The sequence below is a fragment of the Pipistrellus kuhlii genome, unplaced genomic scaffold (genome assembly GCF_014108245.1).
Source record: "Pipistrellus kuhlii isolate mPipKuh1 unplaced genomic scaffold, mPipKuh1.p scaffold_m20_p_43, whole genome shotgun sequence".
Classification (NCBI taxonomy): Eukaryota; Metazoa; Chordata; class Mammalia; order Chiroptera; family Vespertilionidae; genus Pipistrellus; species Pipistrellus kuhlii.
Window position 1 is genome coordinate 1,433,298 of NW_023425544.1, and position 22,199 is coordinate 1,455,496.

The window sequence follows — 22,199 nt, forward strand, 5'->3', positions numbered from 1 at the left end:
GTACGCTGACAACTTTGCCACTGCAATCCCATTTTGGTTTCTAACAAGTTAAAAAAAAAAAATACTCTGGTTGTACTAAATTGCATTACCATCTTCCTTGAACACCAAGTGAGAATTTATGCTGCCTTCACAAACCACTGAAAAAGACCCTCCCTGGGGAGAAATAACTTTTGGCACATTGCATAGCAAAGCTAAAGTTACAAAAGCAGGCTAAAATATCTCTTTCACCACACATATATTTTCATTCTCACTCCCCTCCCTCCTTCCTCCCTCTTCCTCTCTTATATACAAACACACATACACACACACACACACACACACGCTATATACACACCCCAACATGCAAACACAAATATGTGCTATGCCCTCCATAGGAGGCTCAATATGGGTATAGGAACTGTCTTAGAAGACCCTCACTTTAAGCTCACACTCTGAAAAACTTTTAAATTAAGTATATGAGTTTTTTTAAAAGCAGCTTTTCCATGTCTTTGCAAATACATGAACAAAACCCCACATTGTTTCATATATGTGTATGTGTATGTGTGTAAACAGAAAACCATTACCAAGCATTTCAAAGACTCTATAGTCCTCCAAGCTATGAAAAATATCACAGGTGTTCTTTTGTGTCAGGAGACTGAAAGAGTGAAAAACAATGATTTGATGTGACAGAAGAAAGAAAACTGACTAGACATGTTAACTATTTTATAGTTAGTATTTTTTTAGCCTTTACAGCAACCCTAAAAGTTAAGCATTATCAAACTTGTATTTGCAAGTGAGAAAACTCAAGAAAAAAAAAATCAATAACTTCTCCAAGGTCACATGACTATTAATTGCAGACACATATTTCAGACCCAAGTCCAGAGCTCTAGCCACTCACCCACTGCTTCTGCTAGAAGGAAGGGTGGGGAATCAGTTTTTAGTGAAATACATTCCCATGATGCCAGACCACCAGGCAGTTTCCCAGGGTGGCAGAAAAAGCCTAAAATGCAAAAAATACAGGCTGCTGGGCCTGGGGTAAAAGCCTCATTGTACTCTGGGAAGTCTGATGGACACTTACTAAATGGAGAGGAAAAGGCATTCCTCGCCTAGTGAGACAAATGTGAGCATGCCTTCCTGTAAACTTTCATCCTGAACACATCTGCTCATAGAAAAGGCTAAAATATCTTCCAGAAAACTGCTAGAGAGGAAACTGCATGATTACTTTTGCTTCTAACATAAATGCCCTCTCCTACTTCTATGCAAGGATTTCCATTAAGAAATAAAATATAGCAAATTGAGCAGCGATTCAACCTGCTAGAAATGAGATATTTATCAACAATAAAACTATAGAAACTAATTAAAACATCAAGACTCACTGCAATCAGCAGGAATTGTGTCCACTCATTCATTTGTCTAACAAATATGTACTGAATGCCTGTCATGCTGGGGACATATCAGTGAACTAAGCAAGCAAAGATCTCTGCCCTTGTGGAACTAAGCATGATCCCCTAAAGCTGATCATAATCTTGCTAAAAGATCCATTTTTTTTAATTAATAAATAGAAAACTAAGCCCTTCTGTCTGGAATGAACCTGCACCCCATCATCTATCATACAGTAGGCTTGTAAGAAATATGGCTGAATGGAAAAAGTATAAAAGAAAAATGTTTCTAAACAAAAAAGGGAAAATGTAGCAGGATCAGCCCTAAATCTCAACTAAAATTGGTCTAGACTTGAGCTTTTATCCTGCAGCAGGTCCACAGAAACCCAAATAAAACCTGAGTCAACTCAATCTCCATCCAGCAAACACAAGAGAAAAATAGGTCAGCTTGTTCCAGGGGGCACCCCAGGGACTAAGAACTTTTAAAAAAACCTAAACTGGATTTACTGGGGCTGCTGGAGGCAAGAAAAAAACCTAGTCAAGCCTTGCAAAGGACATGGGCCTAGAACTGCCTTAGATCCTTTCCCAATGCCCAGCTATCAAGTGTAAGATGAAAAACACCTACAATAGGAACAATACATTTCCCCAGTGCAAATCTCTGATGACACTCAACTTCTAATCTGAAGGATCAAAATAAATAAATCCAACTTATTTTTTCTTTAATGATAGTTTAATTGAGAGGTACACTTTGCCATTCCTGTGCTTAATTCTTTAATATTTTTTCTCAGTTAATCTTTACAATACTAACTCATACTTACATCACTATCACTTTACAGTTTAGGAAACTAAGAAGGAAGAGGAATTAAGTATTATAAGGGGTAGAGTTGGAATTTGAACCCAGACGGCCTGATTCTAGAAACCTTAATTAGATTTTGCTAATTATATTTTTAGTTTTGGGGGGAAGAGGAACATTTATTAACAAAATATTTATTAGTAAGAGGAAACAAATTAAATATTTTGCTTAGCTGATTTTCTACTTCATTGAGAGCCATGAAGAAATATTTTTCATTTCAATCTTTGCAGGTAATCTTTCCCAAATACTTTTGTCAATTTTCCTTCAATAGTAAATACAACCTAGCAAACTAATGGAATGCTTTCCTTTTGATGTCTAGAAGTCAATTCCATCATTCTGAGTATCAGTGATGATTACTGCTGAGGACAGAAAATTGAGCTAAATACGCACAAAGTATAGACCATATTCTAGAAATGGGTTGTTTTAATAAATATCTGATACCAACTTATTTTATTGGAATCTGGCTCTTCTCACAAGTAGTTTGAATAAGAAAAATTCTGATAACTGAGAATTAATCATTGGGTTCTTATTTAAATTTTACTGTAACATGTAAGTGAAGGGGGAAAAAATACAGGTTGATCATCTGAAATTATTCATGTGTCCAAAATGTATTTTTCTTGAAGACATTCAAAATTAATCAGACATTTTCAAAAGGGGAAAATTAGCCATTCGGTTTTTCTTTTCATCAAATTTCATATCTTTGTGAAAAAAATTTTTATTGATTTCTGAGAGGAAGGGAGAGAGAGGGATAGAAACATCAATAATGAGAGAGTATGGTATAGAGAGGTCCAATGTATCCTTTATCAAGTGTTCCCCAATGGCTACACCTTATATAATTCTAGTAAAATATCCAATCCAGCCAATTGTCCTTGTGCATGTGTGCATATAGTTCCATGCCATTTTATCACATGTATAGATTTGTGTAACCACAAGATTCAGAACTGTTTCATCACTTCAAAAGTTCCCCCTTTATAGTCACACCCACCTCTTTCTCTTCCACTATCTTTAAGCTCTGGCAACTACTAATCTACTCCCCAACTCTATAATTTTGTCATTTTGAAAATGTTTTATAACATGAAATTTGTGATCTTTTGAGAATGGCTTTTTTTCTACTCAGAATAATGCCCTTGAGAGCTAACCAAGCTATTGCATGTATCAATATGATAGTTCATTCCATTTTTACCGCTTAGTAGTATTCCATGGTATGAATGTACCAGTGTTTTCTTTATTTAATCATTCACTTTGTGAGAGACATTTTGGTTGTTTTCAATTCTGGCTATTACAAATAAAGCTGTTATGAACAATTGTGCACATAAAAAAAATAATGAGAATCACTGATCAGTTAAAATACCTTCCAGATATTTTGCTTCTAACATAAATGCCCTCTCCTAGTTCTGTGCAAGGATTTCCATACTGGGGATCGAGCCAGCAACCGGGGCATGTGCCATGATTTGGGAACTGACCTGTGTGACCTCCTTCCTGGTTTATAGGTCAACGCTCAACCACTGAGCCATGCTGGTTGGGCAGAAAGTTTCGTATCTTCATCTCACTATTATTCTAGTATTTGAATCCTTTTAAAAAGGAATTTAAATTAATTCTATATCAGAAAGAAGATTCAATCTCTTAACAAAATAACAATTGCAAGAAGTTTTATTGTTTGGTTTTGGTTTGAAGGTGTGTTTGTTGTTGTTTGTTTTTCACTAAAACATAATGTTGTTGTTGTTTGTTTTTCACTAAAACATAATGTTGAATTAAGTCACCACAAGAAGGTTAAATTTGTACCAGTTTCAGTATTAGGTATTTTAATACAGATTGTCTCTAATTCGCAAAACAGCCTTCCTAATAGATATGTCCCACTTAAATACTAGATAAATTAGAATTCAGTTTAAATACTTTCCCAAGGTCAAACAATTAGTGAGTGGCAGAAAAAAACTGATGTCAAACCCTATAGTCTTTCCATTACATTGTTTTTTTTTATTACTAATTATCCATGAAGATAATTATATTGTAATAATCTAGATAACAATTCACCTGCATCTATTTTCTATTTAAATAAGGCTATATGATAACATAAAATTCTAATGCCTAAGAACACATTAAAGGTGAAAAAAAAAAAAACTATCTTTAAGTCAAACAATTTATTAAAGTTTTCTGCTAGGCAAAGCAAGCTCACAGTGACATCTTCAGTAGAGCTTTCTTTTTCTAATGAAAGCCTTTGAGTGGACTGTGTGTTTTCAATGCAGTATAAAGCAGGGAATGCAAAATGTGTTGTGACTAATACCAAAAGAAGTTCAAAAGCTAGGATACAATTTCTTAAAAGTTTAACAAAAATAAGTCTCCTAAGCATTTAAAGCAAAAGTCTAGTTTCTATTTTATAGATCTTGCATTCCACTTCCTATGGAGTCTAGCACAGTGCTGAACCTAAATTGAGTACTCAAAGAATAAAGAACTTTAATAAGTAGATATATGATAAAAAGACCTCAGTCATGTAAAATCCTGGGGAAATCAAGCTTATTATGGCAGTTTTTGAGAAAGGTGAAAATCTACATTTTTTTTTAAGTATTAAAACTTAATCATTTTGGTTATAAGTCTTTCCAAATTAGATTACATGTCTCAGTGCTTTTCTGAAAAATATTTTGAATAAAACATTGTCCTAATGGCTGCAACAGACATCTGTTTGGCTGTCTAACATCCATTCTTCCTTCTTCTGATGACAGCATCAAATTTTCCTCTGAGGAACTGTCCTGCCCATACTCAGGCTATAAAATCCAGATGGCATTAAACAGGCCCCCCACACACATCCTCCCTCATCCCCCAATCAAAAGCTCAGAGTCACCCAACTCAGAACCAGGATGATTGGTTCATAGATTGGCCTATAATCCAAATTCAGCCTAGTACAATCACCTTTGGGATTATGATTCAAAATAATGTAAAATACTCTTTTTCTACTTGGGTAAAGTGAACTTTCCTAATAATTTGACCATACCTGTGCTACACCCAGAGCCAATCAGAGTGAGTATGCAAATTAACCCAACAAAGATGGTAGTTAATTTGGTGGGAAGTGCCATGGCCCACTTCTGGGGGTCCGGGTCCATCGGGTCGGGGAGATGGGCTGGATACCACCCACAGGGTACCAGTCCATCGGGACCTAAGGAGGCAGGATAGGTGGTGCCAGACGCACCAGAGGGGTCCAGTCCATCGCAGGCCCAGGGAGGGGCAGCAAGCCTGCCTAGCCACTCCCATGAGGCCCAGGGAACAATTTTCTGTGCAGGGTCATAGCTATACTAATAAAAGCCTTGGGGGTGATCAGGTCAGCAGGGGAGGGTAGTTAGGGACAATCAAGCTGGCAAGGGAGCAGTTAGGGGCAATCAGGCAGGCAGGTGAGCGGTTAGGAGCCAGCGTTCCTGGATTGTGAGAGGGATGTCCGACTGCAGGTTTAGACCCAATTCCTGTGGATTAGGCCTAAAGCTACAGTCGGCCAGCCTCTGAGGGGTCCCACATTGGAGAGGGTGCAGGTTGGGCTGAGGAACACCCTCCCCAGTGCACGAATTTTGTGCACCAAGCCTTTAGTAGAATATAAGTTTGGATTTCCCAATAGTCATTCCTTTGCCGCTGTATAAGGAGCACTTGTCCCAAAATGAACCCTACACAGAAGACAGAAAGAGATGACAAATCTCTGAAAATATAAGTACAAGTAGAACACCTAGATCCAGCAAAACCCAAAGCCAGGTTTATCATTATATTTCTCAATATTAAGAGACAATAAATTCCCCCCTTTTTTTTTTCCTCGAGCCAGATTTCACTGGACTCTGCCACTTACAGCAAAAGAATCCTGATGAATACAATGATTTAATGTCATCAATATGATCAGTAACTATGCTGAGCAATATAATACAGAAAAATCCTCAGGGCAAACCATAGCCCCCATAGGGCATAAGCTAAGGGTTTTCCCATGAATAAAGAGTTTAAGTTTGAATGCATGGATTCTGAAAAATCTACTTTGGCTAGTAAATTTTAATTCCCACTTTTGAACTGTGTTAGCTTGAGAATAATTGTGGAGTTCTACACAGATATGAACTCTTGCCTTACACAAAAATATTATAATTTAAAATAACATCTACTTTCATACATAGATCGAAAAACAATAAATGCAAGAACTATATGAGATATTCCCTAAAACAAAAATCAAAGAACTAAATGACTGTAGAAAGATCCCCATGCTCATAAGAAGTCTCAATATATTCAATATGTCAGTTCTTAACAAATGTATAAAGTAAATGCAATTACAATAAAAATATAAGTAACTTATTTTGTTGATATTGACAAACTAATTCTGAAGTTTATATGGAACTGCAAAAACCCATAGTAATCAACACAATATTGAGAAAAACAATATCAGAAGACTGACATTAACCAACTTCAAGAATTACCATGAAGCTACAGAAACCAACATGGGATAGTATAGGTGAAAGAACAGACAATGGATCAAAAGCAAGCCTGGAGATAAACCCATATAAATATAATTAAGGGACCTTTGGCAAATGAGCAATGGCAATACAACGGAGCAAAGACTCTTTTCAACAAACAGAACTGGAACAACTGGACATGCAAAAGACCTGAATCTAGACATAGGCCTGATTTGAAAATGGGCCAAACATCTCAACAGATACCTCACCAAACAGCTACAAAATAAGTATATGAAAAGATGCTCCACATCATATGTCATCAGGGAAATGCAAATTAAAACAATCAGATATTATTGCACAACTATTATAATAGAATGGCCAAAATCTAAAACATTGACAACACCAAATGCTGGTGAAGATGTGGAGCAATAGGAACTCTCATGCATTGCTGGAGGAAATGCAAATGGTACAGTAGTTTGTCAGTTTCTTATAAAACTAAATGCACTTAGCATAATATCCAACAAACTTGCTCCTTGGTATTCACCTGAGGAGTTGAAAACTTATGTCCACACAAAAGCATGCACACAGCAGCTCTATTCATAATTGCCAAAATTGAAAGCAACCAAGATGTCCTTCAGTAGGTGAACAAATAAACTATGGCACATCCAGGAAATGGAATATTATTTAGTGCCGAAAAGACACAGAGGAGCCTTAAATGCATATTGCTTTGTGAAATAACCCATCTGAAAAAGCTGCATACTGTGTGATTCCACCTATATCATATTCTAGAAAAGGCAAAACTATGGAGAAAGTAAAGAGGTCAATGGTGCCCTAGCCAGTTTGTCTCAGTGGATAGAGCATCAACCTGGAAACTGAAGAGTCTCGGGTTCCATTCTGGTCAAGGGCACGTAACTTAGTTGCAGGATCCTCCCCAGCCTGGGCTCTGGTCAGGGCATGTGCAGGAGACAACCAATAGATGTGTTTCTCTCACATAGGTATTTTTCTGTATTTCCCTCTTTCTTCTAAAATCAATGGAAAAATATCCTGAGGTGAGGATTAAAAATTTTTTTGAAGATTTTTTTTTTAAAAGATCAGTGGTTATCAGAGGATAATGGGGGGCTGGAGGGGGAAGAATAGGTAGAGCACAGAGGATTTTAGAGCAGTGACACTACTCTGTATGATACTATAATGATGAATCCATTTATATAAGCCCATATAAAACACCATGAGTAAACTGTGACATAAAAAATGGACTTTGGATGATTATGATATGTCAATGTAGATTCATCAATTGTAACACATGTACTATTCTCGTGGGGGATGTTGATAACGGCGGAGGTTGTACATGTGTGGGATGGGCAGTATATGGGAACTCTCTATATCTTCCTCTCAATTTTACTATGAATCTAAAACTTCTCTAAAAAATTAAATATTTTAAAACAAATAATAAATAAAACAGCTCCCACTTACTAAAAACTTTCCATGTCCCATGTACTATGCATCCCCCTTGAATCCTTTCAACTAAATGAGTAAGTACTAGTAGGGCTCCCATTTTATAGTTAAGAAAATGAGATTCTGAGATTGGCATTTTGAGGGAATAAAATTTTTTCAATCAACAAGCTTGCTGCTCACATTGATTTTATCCTTTAGTAAATCTAATCCACCAAGAGGGCCAGCAGCCTAACACTGAACCACAAACAGAGCAAGAACCACACTGTCATGAATTATCAAAACTTTTGAGACTCTCCTATATTGTAATTTATATCCAGATGGCCCCTAAATTTCATGCTTTAGAAACAGAAAAGTTTTCTGTGATTTGTTATATTACTATTGAAAAGAAATATGCCTATAATTTCAGTTATTACCTCTAAGAATATTTTATCTTTTTATTTTTTAAAAATATATTTTGTTTTTGTTTTTTTACAGAGAGGAAGGGAAAGGGATAGAGAGCCAGAAACATTGACGAGAGAGAACATCAATCAGCTGCCTCTTGCGCACCCGATTGGGATGTGCCCACAACCAAGGTACATGCCCTTGACCGGAATCAAACCCAGGATCCCTGAGTCCGTAGGCTGACACTCTACCCACTGAGCCAAACTGGCCAGGGCTCTAAGAGTATTTTAATCTGAAGTAAAACAATTCTCAAAAGGACTTTTCCCCCATCCACTCTACTTCTAAAGAGACAGCATAAAATGTTGTTTTTTATTAAAGTCAATTTTTAAAAAATATCTAATAATGTTGAATTGTGATCACAGATTCAGGCAAAGCTCCTAGAATTAGTCCTGTAAAGTGAAAGCTAAGGTTCAGAATAATAAATCTGGCTCTCAATATCATAAGTTGGCCAAAACTCAGTTATCTTCATGATACTGCCAATACAGAAATGTGAACAGATATTTAAGAGAAATTTTAAAGCCAAGTGTTTTGTTTAGTTTTAAGATTACTGCTTAACACCATGCTAGCTGAAAATCTGAGCTAACCACAGCACCATGTCAAGAGCAGTCCTCTCACGGAGTCTCACAACAGTTTCTCAACTTGACTATTCACTTTTTATCAAGTGGCCATTGGACTAGTGCATTAAAAATACTGGGATGGGAGCTGACACAGAGGACGCTGGTTTGCCAAACAGCCTTAAGAACCTGATGCTGCCACTCTTCCAGTGCTGAGCGCTGGCCAAAAACAGTGCCCACAGCAGGCTCAGAGATGCCAGCTGTAATGAGATACTTGTGTTTGAAATGCACTGAGTTTCACCATGGCCAGTACCATCTGATCATGGAACTGGGCAGGTTCATCCCTCTTGCAAGAGCACCCTCTTCTGAGACCTTCAGTCAGACTACTGAACTCAGCTTTGGGAAATTTCACAACCTGAGACGGTTTTATTGGTTTTCTGGGATCCCTATCTAAAGATGGGCTCTTGAACAAATACACAAATTAGAGTATACAAAATAGGATATGGCAAAAAAAAAAAAAAATTAAGAACAAAGATCTACTCAAAATGATCCAACTTCTTTTGAAAGCATTAAAATCACATAGCTAAATAGCAAGCATCATACACAAAGATGTTCATTGGCTTGTCTACAACAGGAGAATTGTGGATACACTCTAAAGATCCAATTATAAGTAAATACAGCTCATAAACATGCTGTAAAATTTATAGCAACTGAAATGGCTTTTACAAAGCTATATTAATAATTTTAGGGAAAATAATAATTAACCTGGGGAAGGAGCAAGAAAAACACATACATATAGCAGGACTTTGAGGGGGGAAGTTTATATATTTTATTTACATACACGCATAAAAAACTATAAGGAGGTAAATACAACCAAATACTACTAGTAGTTATTACTTTAATATTTTCTCTTAATAATTTTCTAAAATTTTTAAAGTTTATACATACTCAAAATCTAATTAGAAAACAAACTACTAAAAATTTAAAGGTAATTGAAGAAGAAAAAAAAAACACCACCCAGATATATTCAAATAGCTTGAGAAAATTTTTCTATTTTTTATTTACAATGAGAATACAACATACCACAGTATAAGAAAAATTGTAAAAATGAAACTCCCACCGAAGTTTATAGAACAAAATGTATACTAAATCCCCCAATTAAAGACCCATAAAGTAGTTTCAGTGCTTTCTAACCCACCTTCTCACAGCAGGGAATTAATCCCTCCGGGGGATGCAAACAAACTTCAAAGAGAAGATTATGCCCAGACACTAGTATTGTATAGGGTAAGGTTTATACCTAAATTTGGCAGAGATCAGAGATGCAAGTCCAAGAAACAAAGACTAATTTTAAAGCAGATTTCTTTGCAATCATTCAAAATGGCAAAAATAACGCATTGAATAATAGCAGGTAAAAGTAAGTATGATGAGTTTTATTAAAAACAAAGAAGAAGGTTGTAGAAGTAGGTAAAAGATTTCCTAAAATCAAATATTAATTGACAGCTTGTTCACTCGTAATAGCAACTAGGAAATCTTACAAAGTCCCAAAGAAACTAAGCAGCACCATAAGTTCTACTTGTATACCTAAACTTGACTTTCACAGTGTTCAGAAGATATCCCATTCAGTATCACAGATCTTGGTGCAATGTCTAAGCAAAAGTGACAGATCACATGTCCTTCCCATGGATTTCATGGAATGCCCTTCATAGCACAGAACACATGAGAGTTTACTTCAGTATTACAAACATTAAAAGTTATTGGTGAGGGGGAAAAAAGTCTTTAAATTCTAGTAATATTTCTCATTGGCCTTTCTCATGTGTCATTTTTTATTGAGAGGTAATATTTTAGGTACAATTCAGAAGTATGTGATCATTTTATAAAAATATGATTTAAGTAGAGTAGCATATCTTAGTAATTCAGCTTTATTTAGCTTTCCAATTTTAAAAAGTCATGAATAAGGAATCAAATTTAGAGTTTAACTTTTTGGAATATTTATCATCTAATAGAAAACTAAAGTCCTTGATAGATTAAAGACCTAAATGCAAATAGCAAAACTATACATTTCTCATAGGACAATATCTTCATATCTGTAGGGTAGGAAAATATTAATAAACAAAAGGCCTGGTACACAAATTTGTGCATGGGTGGGGTCCCTCGGCTGGCCTGCAATCAGGGCCTATTAGCCAGCTGGCGGGGGCTAGGGGGATTGGAGGGTCTGTAGGGAGAGGGAAGAGGAGGGACTGTGGGAGGTTGGCCAGCCGGGGGGCAGGTTGAGGGGGATATTGAACCACGGGAGATTGGCTGTGGGAGCACACTAACCACCTGGGGCAGCTCCTGCATTGAGCATCTGTCCCCTGGTGGTCAGTGTGCATCATAGCTCCTGGTCAGTTGTCTGGTCATAAAGATCGCTTAGGCTTTTATATATATAGACTGCACTATATTAAAATCATTAAGTTTTTATCAAAGATACCATAAAGAGAGTGAAAGACAAACCATAGAGTGAAAGAAGATATTTGTAACACATACAAGCAGATAATTAATATCCATAATATATACTGTAATTTCTTATAAATCAATAAGGAAAAGGTAGAAAACTCAATTTTTTTAAAAAAGCAAGAGATTTGAACAGGCACTTTTAAAAAGAAGCTGGCTGAAACCAGTTTGGCTCAATGGATAGAGTGTCAGCTTGGGGACTGAAAGGTCCTGGGTTCAATTCCGGTCAGGGGCATGTACCTTGGTTGTGGGCACATCCCCAGTAGGGGGTGTGCAAGAGGCAGCTGATCGATGACTCTCTCTCTCATCCATGTTTCTAACTCTCTATCTCTCTCCCTTCCTCTTTGTACAAAATCAATAAAATATATTTAAATAAATAAATAAATAAAAATAAAAATAAGCTGAATAAGATGCCAATAAGCATATGAAAAGTGCTCAATCCCATCAATCATCAAGAAAATGCAAATAAAAACAAGGATATATTATACTACTACACAACCACCAGGTTGGGGGAAAAAAAAAAGGTCTAATTGTACCAAGGACTGATACGAAATGCTGAAGAGGGTGTAGATGACACAATCAATTCTAAAAAAAAAAAAAAAAAAAAACACAGTTTAGCATGATCCAATCATCTATCCTTTGGCAGTATGTTTAGGGGCACCATATTCACACATAAAATCATCACAGTACCTTGGCCGGTTAGAGCATCCCCTCTCAGACTGAAGGGTCTCAGGTTGGATTTCGGTCAAGGATTCATACCTCACCTCCATTGTAGCCTCTATCTCCAGCCCTAGTAGAAGTGCTTGCAAGAGACAACCAATCAATGTGTCTATTTCACATCGATGGTTCTCTCTCTGTCTTTCCGCCTCCCTTCCACACTCTCTAAAAAGAAATTAATGGAAAAAATATCCTTGGGTGAGGATTAACAAAAAAATATATATGTTCTATCTTCCTATCACAACAAATATGCCTTTATCTGCCTAGAAGACTAAATTCATACTGAGAATTTTTGGATTCCTTAAAGTTCAAGTGAAAACCTAATGGTTCAGGAAAGACTGGCCACCGGCCCACTGCCCACAGCCCTCTTCTCTATCCCATATTGCCAACAACCTCATACACAGCACCCAGTCACCTTCATTCACAAGTCCAAGTTCCATCCCATACACTACTCCCCACAAATGGAAACTCTTAAGCCATCACTTGGGCCTAGGAGTATATACACCTGGCAGCTCAGTCTACCCTCAGAAAGACAGACCTCAGGAAGAGACTCATGCAGCCTCTAGGCAATTTGGGCACAAAATTCTGAGGTTTTAGGTGCTCAAAGGTCTAGAATGGAAGGGTTCTCCAAGTGGGCATATCCCATTGGCCCCACAGACTCCTTGCACCGTGGAAGAGGGACAAAGCAGGGCCCTCTAAAGCATAGGGCCAGGGCAAGGATCGCTCTTGCCAGGAACAGAATTTCCTTAGAACCAAGCAACATTATAAGTGTTAACTTGGACAGCAGTAACATGGGTACTCACTTTATAATTATTTGTGAAATTTTATATGAAAGTTTTGTGTATTTTTCCACAAATAATGGGACTGACACCATGTGCCTACTAATATGATACACAATATCATGGTCTAGATACTCTTGCCTAAAATCCATAATCTGAATCTAATCATTGAGATACAATCAAATCCAACCCATGGACTTATTAAAAAACAAGCTAACTCCTTAAAAAATATGTCATTAAAGGCAAAGAAAAGCCATAAAATTATTATATGCTGAAACTAAGTAGATGTGAAATTAAATAGAGTGCATGATCTTGAATTAGATTCTAGATCAGAGGGGGAAATACTATAAATGACACTTTTGGGACAAATGATCAAATTTAAATATGAACAACTGACATTATATCAATGTTAAATTTTCTTATCTCAATATCTATCCTAGAGTTATGAAAGAAAATGTACTTATTCTTGGGAGATACATTCTGAAGAATTTAGGGGTAAAAGGTCACAATGTCTGCAACTTCTCAAGCTCAGCAAAAATAATATGCATATGCAAGTAAAATGAAGAAAATATGGCCAAAAAGTAATACTTGTTGAATCTAAGGAAAGAGCATATACACTTGGCTATCAATGTAACGTTTATCTTTTTAAATATTTTCTAAATAAAAAGGTTTTAAAACTATACTAAGGAGTTAAATAAGAAAAGACTTATCTGTAGGAAGGGAAGAGGAATCAGATGTCTGAGATGAAAGGGTAAGATAGACACTTTTCTTTTGCTCATTCTTCCATCTTATTTTCACTTTTCAAATTTTGTTCATATACCCCCCAAAAAAATTCATTTTACTTTGGGGGGCAATTGAAAGAGGAAACATTAGCAAATAGAGAAATAAGAAAAATGTTTGTCCTTAAATGTATCTGTCAAATCACAGCCATCATCAAATGGTTACTAGGTAACATTAGCCCATAAAATGCTGCTCACATACACACTGAGTAACCCTTCCCAATCCAATAGTTTTTGTATTAAGAGGCGTAACTTATGGATGTTAATATTCTACTTCTACAGCAACCATATATTTCTAACATATTTTTCAGCCTTCGTTAGATAAACCAGAAAGTGGAGCACACAATTAATCTAACTTTTGCTGTTAGGAGAAATTCATTCATTTTAACAAACATTGGTGATGTTATGCAAAGCCCTGCAGATGACACAGAGTTGTGTTTATCATGGTCACTGTCCTCATGAAGGCAATGCAGCAAAGTGACAAGGACTTGAACCACACAGTAGCTATATGACCTTGGTCACTTATTTGATCTCTTTGAGATTCCCTTTTCTCATAGTTGTAATGGAGATGCCACCCAGCTATCTTTAAGGGCTGAACTGTAAGGACTGACTATGTCAAGTATGTAGGACAATACAAACTCAATAAAAGCTATTACAATCTAGGTGCGGCCAGGCCCGGAGCAGCGGCTGCCAGGCTGGGAGCGGCCAGGCCCGGAGCAGCTGGGTCAGATGCGGCCAGGCCCGGAGCGGCCAGGCCCGGAGTGGCCGGGCCCGAAGCAGCCGGGTCGGGTGTGGACAGGCCCGGAGCAGCGGCTGCCAGGCTGGGAGTGGCCAGGGCCGGAGCTTCCGGGTCGGGTGTGGCCAAGCCTGGAGCAGCAGCTGCCAGGCTGGGAGCGGCCGGGCCCGGAGCGGCCGGGTTGGGTGTGGCCAGGCCCGGAACAGCAGCAGCCAAGCCCGGAGCAGCCAGGTCGGGAGCGGCAGTGGCCAGACCTGGAGCAGCTGGTGTGGAACGGACCAGAGCAACAGAAGCCAGGCCCAGAGCAGCCAGGCCCGGAACAGCACGCTCCTCGCCAGCCCCCGCCCCATGCCTGCTTCTCAGACATGGCTGGAAACTTTTGCGGGAACTTGAGGGTCTGCTGAATCAAGTGATGAAGGCTTAGATCTGAATATGTTGAGTTAGTATAGCGCAGGGGTGTTGATTTGTGAGTGCCTTGTGCGGGGCCTGGATGAGGTTGGTTGACCTTTTTGGAAATGTCTTTTGTGTGAAGTGTATCTTTGGACATGTGGAGGTATTATTGAAATGAGAAAATGCTAAGTAACTGATTTACTATCTGAAAAGGGATTTACTATCGGGGAAAGGGAGGGAGAAAGAGACTGAACATAAAAGGTGCACCTATGGATGAGGACAATGGGGGAGGGGAAGGGGCAGAGGGTGGAGTGGGAACCTGGTGGAGGGGGGAAGAAATGAGGAACCTTTGTAATAATATGAACAATAAAGATTGATTTAAATAAATAAATAAATAAATAAATAAAAGCTATTACAATCTAATTAAATAAGGAAATAGAAAAAAAATATGCCCAAGGTTGTATAGCCAATTAAGGGTATAACTACTATTGAAATCCTGATTACTCCAAGTTTCTAATCCAAGAAAATTCACTCTCCCTAAACACCAAATAATATATGCAACTGTTGGTGTATGTGGGCCAAGAGATGCTGCCTAACATATCTTTGGCAAATGCATCACTCTATCAGGCACCAAGAAAAAGAACATTGGATCATAAGGTTATTTTTTTCTCATTAACCAAGAAGGATTTTAGCTCAAGAAGTATTATATTCAGCCTGCACAAGGTGTCTAAAACCCTGTCATCCAAGAATACATGTCCAAATTAGTTCAAAATCTAAAGCCACAGGAGTTATTTCCTTCAAATAATTTCCAACTTTCTTTTATCAAAAAAACATAAAATTTACTAAATTAAATCAATGTCATCATGCTTATGATGATGTGGGCACAAATAACAAAGAAAGACACTTAAACATATTTAAGGATAAGTAACAGTTTAGAATATTCCCATATCCCATATGCATGGCTATCTCATACAATAAACAAACATGCCATATGATAATTAAACATGCAAATACCTGAAAGAGTGCCACCTGACCTAGGATAGGCCACTTCAACATACACTTCAAATGTGGTCTCTGGGTTTTGCCTACGAAAGAAACAAATCATGATTACTAACAAGGATGGAGACAGCATGGTTATAGAACATGTGGGCTGAGGTATAAAGCACATCTTGATAAAAATCATTAGCTCCACAACTTAATGGCTGTGGAACTTTGGACAAATTACTCAACTTCTCTGAGCCACGTCTACCTAATCTATAAAATGAGAACACTTAACCAGAAAAATTATTGTGAAATTTAAACACACACACACACACACACACACACACACACACACACACTCTGTCTGGGTACAATGTCTGGCCAATAATTGACTAAATATTATTACAATTTTACAGGTGTCACATCTCCAATTTACCCAGCTACATCTCCAAAGCCACAGATAGAATTCTGAGGAAACTCAAAGCAAAGCAACATTAGCAGAAAGTAGCCTTTTCCTTCATATTCCAGGTTAAAATATTCATAGGATAAAGTTAACTTGCTTATTTATAGATTATAAGACCAAAACAAGAGAAACAGTATCCTGTCTCACTAGGCTGTTATGAGATAGGATCCTAATCTAAATATAAGACTGTTCCCACATAGGGGGCTTCACCTGTAGAAAAATTGCAAGTATATGAATGTTCATTATATCCTTTTACCTTTTTATGTCATAAATATTTCATAATAAGTTTTTTAAAGATCACAGTACTAACAGAATGTTAACAGTTAATTCAGAGGGATGAGAACATCGGGGTTATATTTCTTTGCATTTTCTCTTTCTCTTTGATTCTAAAACTACAATAAAAAGATATTATTTCCAGGTTGAATGAAAATCAGTCAGTGAAGAAAATGTTATACTTTCAAATGTCTATAACTGAATTATATTTTAAACCTGACAACAAAGCTTAGAGAAGAAATTTTCTGAGTTGCCTAATCAGATCTAAGGTTTACTTTTCAATCAAATAAAAACTTAAGATTTACTCAATAGATTACAGTTTTCAAAATAACTATCTCATTTATCACTTTTCATTCTTATTATAATCCCAGGAGGTAGGTGCATCAGGCATTATCAACACCATATAGGTGAGGAACCTGAGGCAGAGTTCCTAAGTGACTTGTCGGTGGTCCCACAGCTATTTAGAAATGTAGCCAGAACCAGAATTCACACCTCCTGGCACTCAATTTCTATTTCATTGATTCTAAGAACTTCCCCACTCCCCTCCACGCACATATTTTCTCATATCTTACAATCTATTGCCTCTTACAATTCTACATGGCAGCATTTTTTTCTTTATTGATAATACATACAATAACTATAAATAATAGCACTATTATTTGTAAATAATAGCATCTTAAATTCAGTACTAGTAAAATATGGTAATACTCCCTAAAGTTACTTAGAAGTAGAAAGAAAAATGTGTTTTGCCAATCAGCAATCTAGTTATTTCTCTCGTGAAGGATCATCATTTCTTCACTGAATAGAAACTTGGGCTTTTGCTTTAAATAAGCAACTATAGCTACAAAAAGTTGGCTGCTCTAAAATTCAATTTAAATATATATTGTCAAATATAACTTAAAAATTATACACTAAATCAGATTATCTTACTTAAAACTAGGTAAACTTAGTAAGTTTTAAGCTCCTTTAAAAGAAACTTTTTGTGCTCTTTTTTCCCTAGTAGAGGGTTCAGAAAGACCTACAAAGTCAGTATCTTTTGGCCACCAAACACTTGTGGAAAATACCAGATGAAAGATCCTTTTCATTCAAATGAGCTCAAAGAACAATGTTTGATAAAAGAAAGGAATGTTCTAAAGTCATCTGAAGAACACCAACAAGATTCCTTCTAAAACCTAAATAAATATTTCTTAAGTTTAGTTTGTAACTGGCTAAATTCCATCTCAGAATTTCATTCCTCTAGATTAAGATAATGGTTTTCAAGATGTGTTCTGCAGTAGCTTATGACTCCATAAAGGTTCTTCAGAGCTTTCGTACATATTTTACCTAAATTTCCATTTTTCGTTTTCCCCACTTCAAGCATGAGCATGAAAGATGTTACATACCAAGTTTTTTAAACACTGGAACCTGTGCCACTAAGTTGTGGTGACTGTGCAAACCTGATGTCTCTAAATGAAGTATACCATGGTCTCTGCTGCTGCTTCTTTCTCTTTAACATACTCTGAACCCACCAACCACACCATTGAAACAACTTGTTATGATCACCAATGACCTCCACATTGCTAACATGGTCAGTTCTCAGTGCTTGTCTCACTCAACCTTTCGGCAGCATTTGACTCAGTTGATTGATTTACCCTCCTTCTTGAAACACTTTCTTCACTTGCCTATCAGGATATCACTCTCTATTAGTACTCTTCTTACCTTACTGGCTGCTCTTTTGCTAACTCCTTCTGAAGCAAGCTCTCCTACCCTGGGCCTTAGTCCTGGACCTCTTTCTATATATACTCATTACTTAGATTAGGGGTGTCGAACTCAATCAGAGAAGGGGCCAAAATCTAAAATCCAGCCTAAATCGCGGGCCGAATGGTTTACTGAACAGTCATAAACTGTCATTGTGATGGAAACACAGCGGAGTGCAGTGATGACAGCGCGGTGCGGGCCACATTGCAAGGCCTGGCGGGACGGATTTGGCCCGCGGGCCTTGTGTTTGACACATGTGACTTAGATGATCTCATTCCGTCTCAGGGCATTATTTAAATCTTGCTTCCTTCCTTGACTCCAGATCCCTTATCCAACTGCTACTCAACACCACCATTTGAATATCTATGAAGCATTTCTAATTTAACAAAGGGTGCTTTTCTTCCTCAAACTTGCATCTTCTGAAATCCACCAGTTATTCAGTCCAAAAAACTTGTGTCATCCTTAGACTCCTCTTGGTTTTATATGTCACTTATGTCCATGCCACAATCAACCAATCAGGAAGTTCTGATTACTTGATCATCAAATTATATCCAGAAAGCATCTCCAACCCCACTATTTTGGAAAGATCACCATCACTTCACCTCTATTATTGCAGTAATCTCCTGACTGATCTCCCTGTTTCCTCCTTTGTCCTTCTACTAGTATGGTCAGATTTCAACTTCGAGGCCAGAAATTCTTTTATTCTGAAGGTCAGGTTATGTCAGTCCTCTGCTCAAAAGCTTCCATACTGTTCAAAATCAAAGTCTTAGTTCTAGAAATGGATGGTGGTGATGGTTATACAGCAATATGAATATATTTAACATCACTGAACTATACACTGCAAAGTGATTAAGATTAAAAATCTTATATATATTTTACTACAATTTTAAAAGAAATTGAGAGGGGTGGGGAGAAGTCCTCATAAGGTCCTACATGATGTGGTCTTTGACTATCTCACCTATCTCTCCAACTTCATTTCATACTTCTCTCCCCTTCTCTCTGCATTCCAGCCACACTGGCCTCCTCTCTACTCCTGAGACACACCAAACTCATTCCTATCTTACAGCCCTTTGTATTGACCTTCATTTAGGTGGCCCTTCCTGTCATTCAAAACTTGGCTTATACTTGACCTCCTCAGAAAGGCCTTCCTCAACACACTCTCTACCACATAATTTTAATTCTGCACATCATAACTATCACAATCTTGTTCATTGTCAGTCACCCTCCTCTAAAAGCAAACTGCAGAAAAACAAGGACTTTGTCTTTCATCCCTGCTAGTTTGCTTCTTTGAACAGTGAGTGGCATATAGCCAGAATCAAATAAGCATTCAGAATGAATAAAGAAAGTACAAACTAGCCTTCCTGGGGTCTAAAATATTTCAATATATGAGCAGAATGATTATACACACCTGTGATCCTCAAGTTTTAACATGCTAAAATAGATTTCCAGCCCCACCTCCAGAATTTCTGGAGTAGGACTCAAGAATTAGCATGCCTAATGAATACCCAGGTAATTCTTATGCTGCTGGACTAGTGATCACACTTTCAGAACTACTGATCTAGTTAAATGGAATTATTCTCCCAAATAACTTAGTAAAAATGACATAAAATAAACATACGGTATACTTCAATAATCAATTATTTCAATAAAAGATTTGCAATAAAAGATTTCAAAGGCATTGTAGAAGCAATGAAGCTTATTCCTCTTCTATTGCTATCTATAGTTATTGCCTCACTCTAGCGAGTAATAACAAGACTACATTAAGTTTCTTTCTCAGTTCAAATAGTTGCCAGAGTTCTGTTACATGGAGCCAAGACTATGGCAGTCTCTTTTAAATCAGAAAAAGAAAAGCAAAAAGCTGATTAAAACACTAAAAACAAATTAGACTATAAGTTATAGTTATGTTCATCCATGATCATTTACATGTTGCTTTATGGAAGAAGTGGTGACTAATGTTGTGACAAGTTATATAACATACCAACAAATATACTTAAGTTATTTTAAGGGCCAGTGAAGCCAGTGCAGATGGAAGCATTTTCTTGTTTCTCTGCAAATCAAAATAAATTTAAAAGTGTGTCTTCTAAATGCAAATGGCTAAGCAACTCTTATTTAATATGTTCATTAAGCCTGTAAACAATTAAGATATAACAATTTCCAGAGAATCTCTAGAACTACCCTGAGACTGCTTCTGTGTTCCATTACTCTTCAAGATGCTCAATATTTTTAATACTTGACTAAAGAAACTGAAAATCCATTTTCTGTCCTATTAACACTCACCGCTAATTCAGTACAAGTAACGATGCTGAGAATGCAATATTCAGAGCCAATTTTCCAATATGAACCCAAGTTTTCCCAGAACACTTCATGCGCTCCTCCTCTCTGGGGGGCCTTCTCAATCCCCCTCACTCAGGCCCCTCCCTTACACTCCCAGGGCACCCTATGCTTCCACACTCTTACCACAGTCAACCCTGACACAATTACAACTACCTGGGTAGCTTTTAAAAGTCCTGATGGCCAGGCTATCTCCCGGCATCCGTGTTTTTTTAAAGCGCCCAGCTTATTCCAATGTTCAGCCTAGGTGGAAAACCACCAGTGTACCTCTGACTAAATATCTGTCCTCCCACTCAACTGGCAGCTCCTTGAGGGCACTAACTGCCTTATAAACCCATTTCCACACCAGGCACAATAAAAGATGAATGAGCTTTTCTCCAACATCTGACATGTAGTTTTCAGCTCCCATAACTGCTTCTCTCTCTCTGACAGGAGGTAATTTGCTGAATACACACCATTGTTAGTCTTTAAAGATGTTTTCCTTTGGAGTCAAAGGTATGAATAAGTCACAATTGCTGACAATAGCCTCTGCCATTAAATGGGAAAATGACACACAAACAGCTACAATGTGCTTGAAAGAAGGGAGGTCTGCTCAGTTCTTACTTCTGGGAGAATGAAGTCTGAAAGTAAGTAAGCCAAGAGAGTTTCTATTCAATACCTCTCTTCTGTACAATTCTCCGTGATTCACTGGAAGGGCCATGCTCAGTGCTCAGGACCATGTCACCAGAATGACTAAGTACACTCACTCAGCTTGAAGTCAAGGGACAGACAAAGGCTTAGACAATATTCAGGCAGCAGGAAAGCTTAATGGTTTGGGTTTTGTTTGTTTGTTTGGTGTGGTTTGTTTTTTATTTTTTAGAGCATCATACTATTGATCATTCTGCTGGATCACCAACTTTCAATTAGGATCTACTTTTCTTCAATAACAACATATTATATTATGAGATTAGGAGAAAAAGGTAACACTATTCACAAAATGAATCTTTGCTACATATGGTAAACATGTCATAGTGCTAGGCCCTCATCCCCTTTAAGTGTTACTTAGAGCTACAAACTAAAACACCCAGTGTTAGGACTCCTGACTCATTTCACAGCAAGTCAAATCTTCAAATCAGCTAGTATTCTTCAAGCAAAATAGCAACCTATTCTCTATAGACTAGAGTAATGATTTGACTTCAGCACACTGTTTCTTTAATTACAAACTTATATGCTGAGGGGGCTAAGGTATAATATTTCAAAATCCATACCAATTGAACTGTCTTAAAGTTGACAACACAGTCAAAAGAAACTGTATATACTTCAGAACATGCTAGCAAACATCACCTAATAAACATTGATTCCTTTAAGCTAGACAAACAAGCAAAAAGGTAGTGTTAATATTTCCAACAAGTCTCCATTTGTTTCAGTGGACTCTGAAATTAAAGCCCTTTTCCAGGCTGAAAATGCTGTATCAAAGAGT

General features: G+C 37.3%; 1 protein-coding gene across 16 annotated transcripts in view; it reads right to left on the reverse strand.

Moving 5' to 3' along the window:
* DENND1A (DENN domain containing 1A) overlaps positions 1–22,199 on the reverse strand; it is a 439,633-nt gene that overhangs the window by 387,796 nt on the left and 29,638 nt on the right. For 15 of the 16 annotated variants that reach the window (XM_036411917.2, XM_036411910.2, XM_036411920.2 and 12 more), the window contains one exon: positions 15,970–16,040. In XM_036411917.2, the coding sequence (XP_036267810.1) occupies positions 15,970–16,011 (42 nt within the window). In that variant the 5' untranslated portion in view covers positions 16,012–16,040. Of the gene's footprint in view, positions 1–15,969; positions 16,103–22,199 lie in introns of those variants that run through there. The other variant, XM_036411912.2, reaches the window with a different exon arrangement.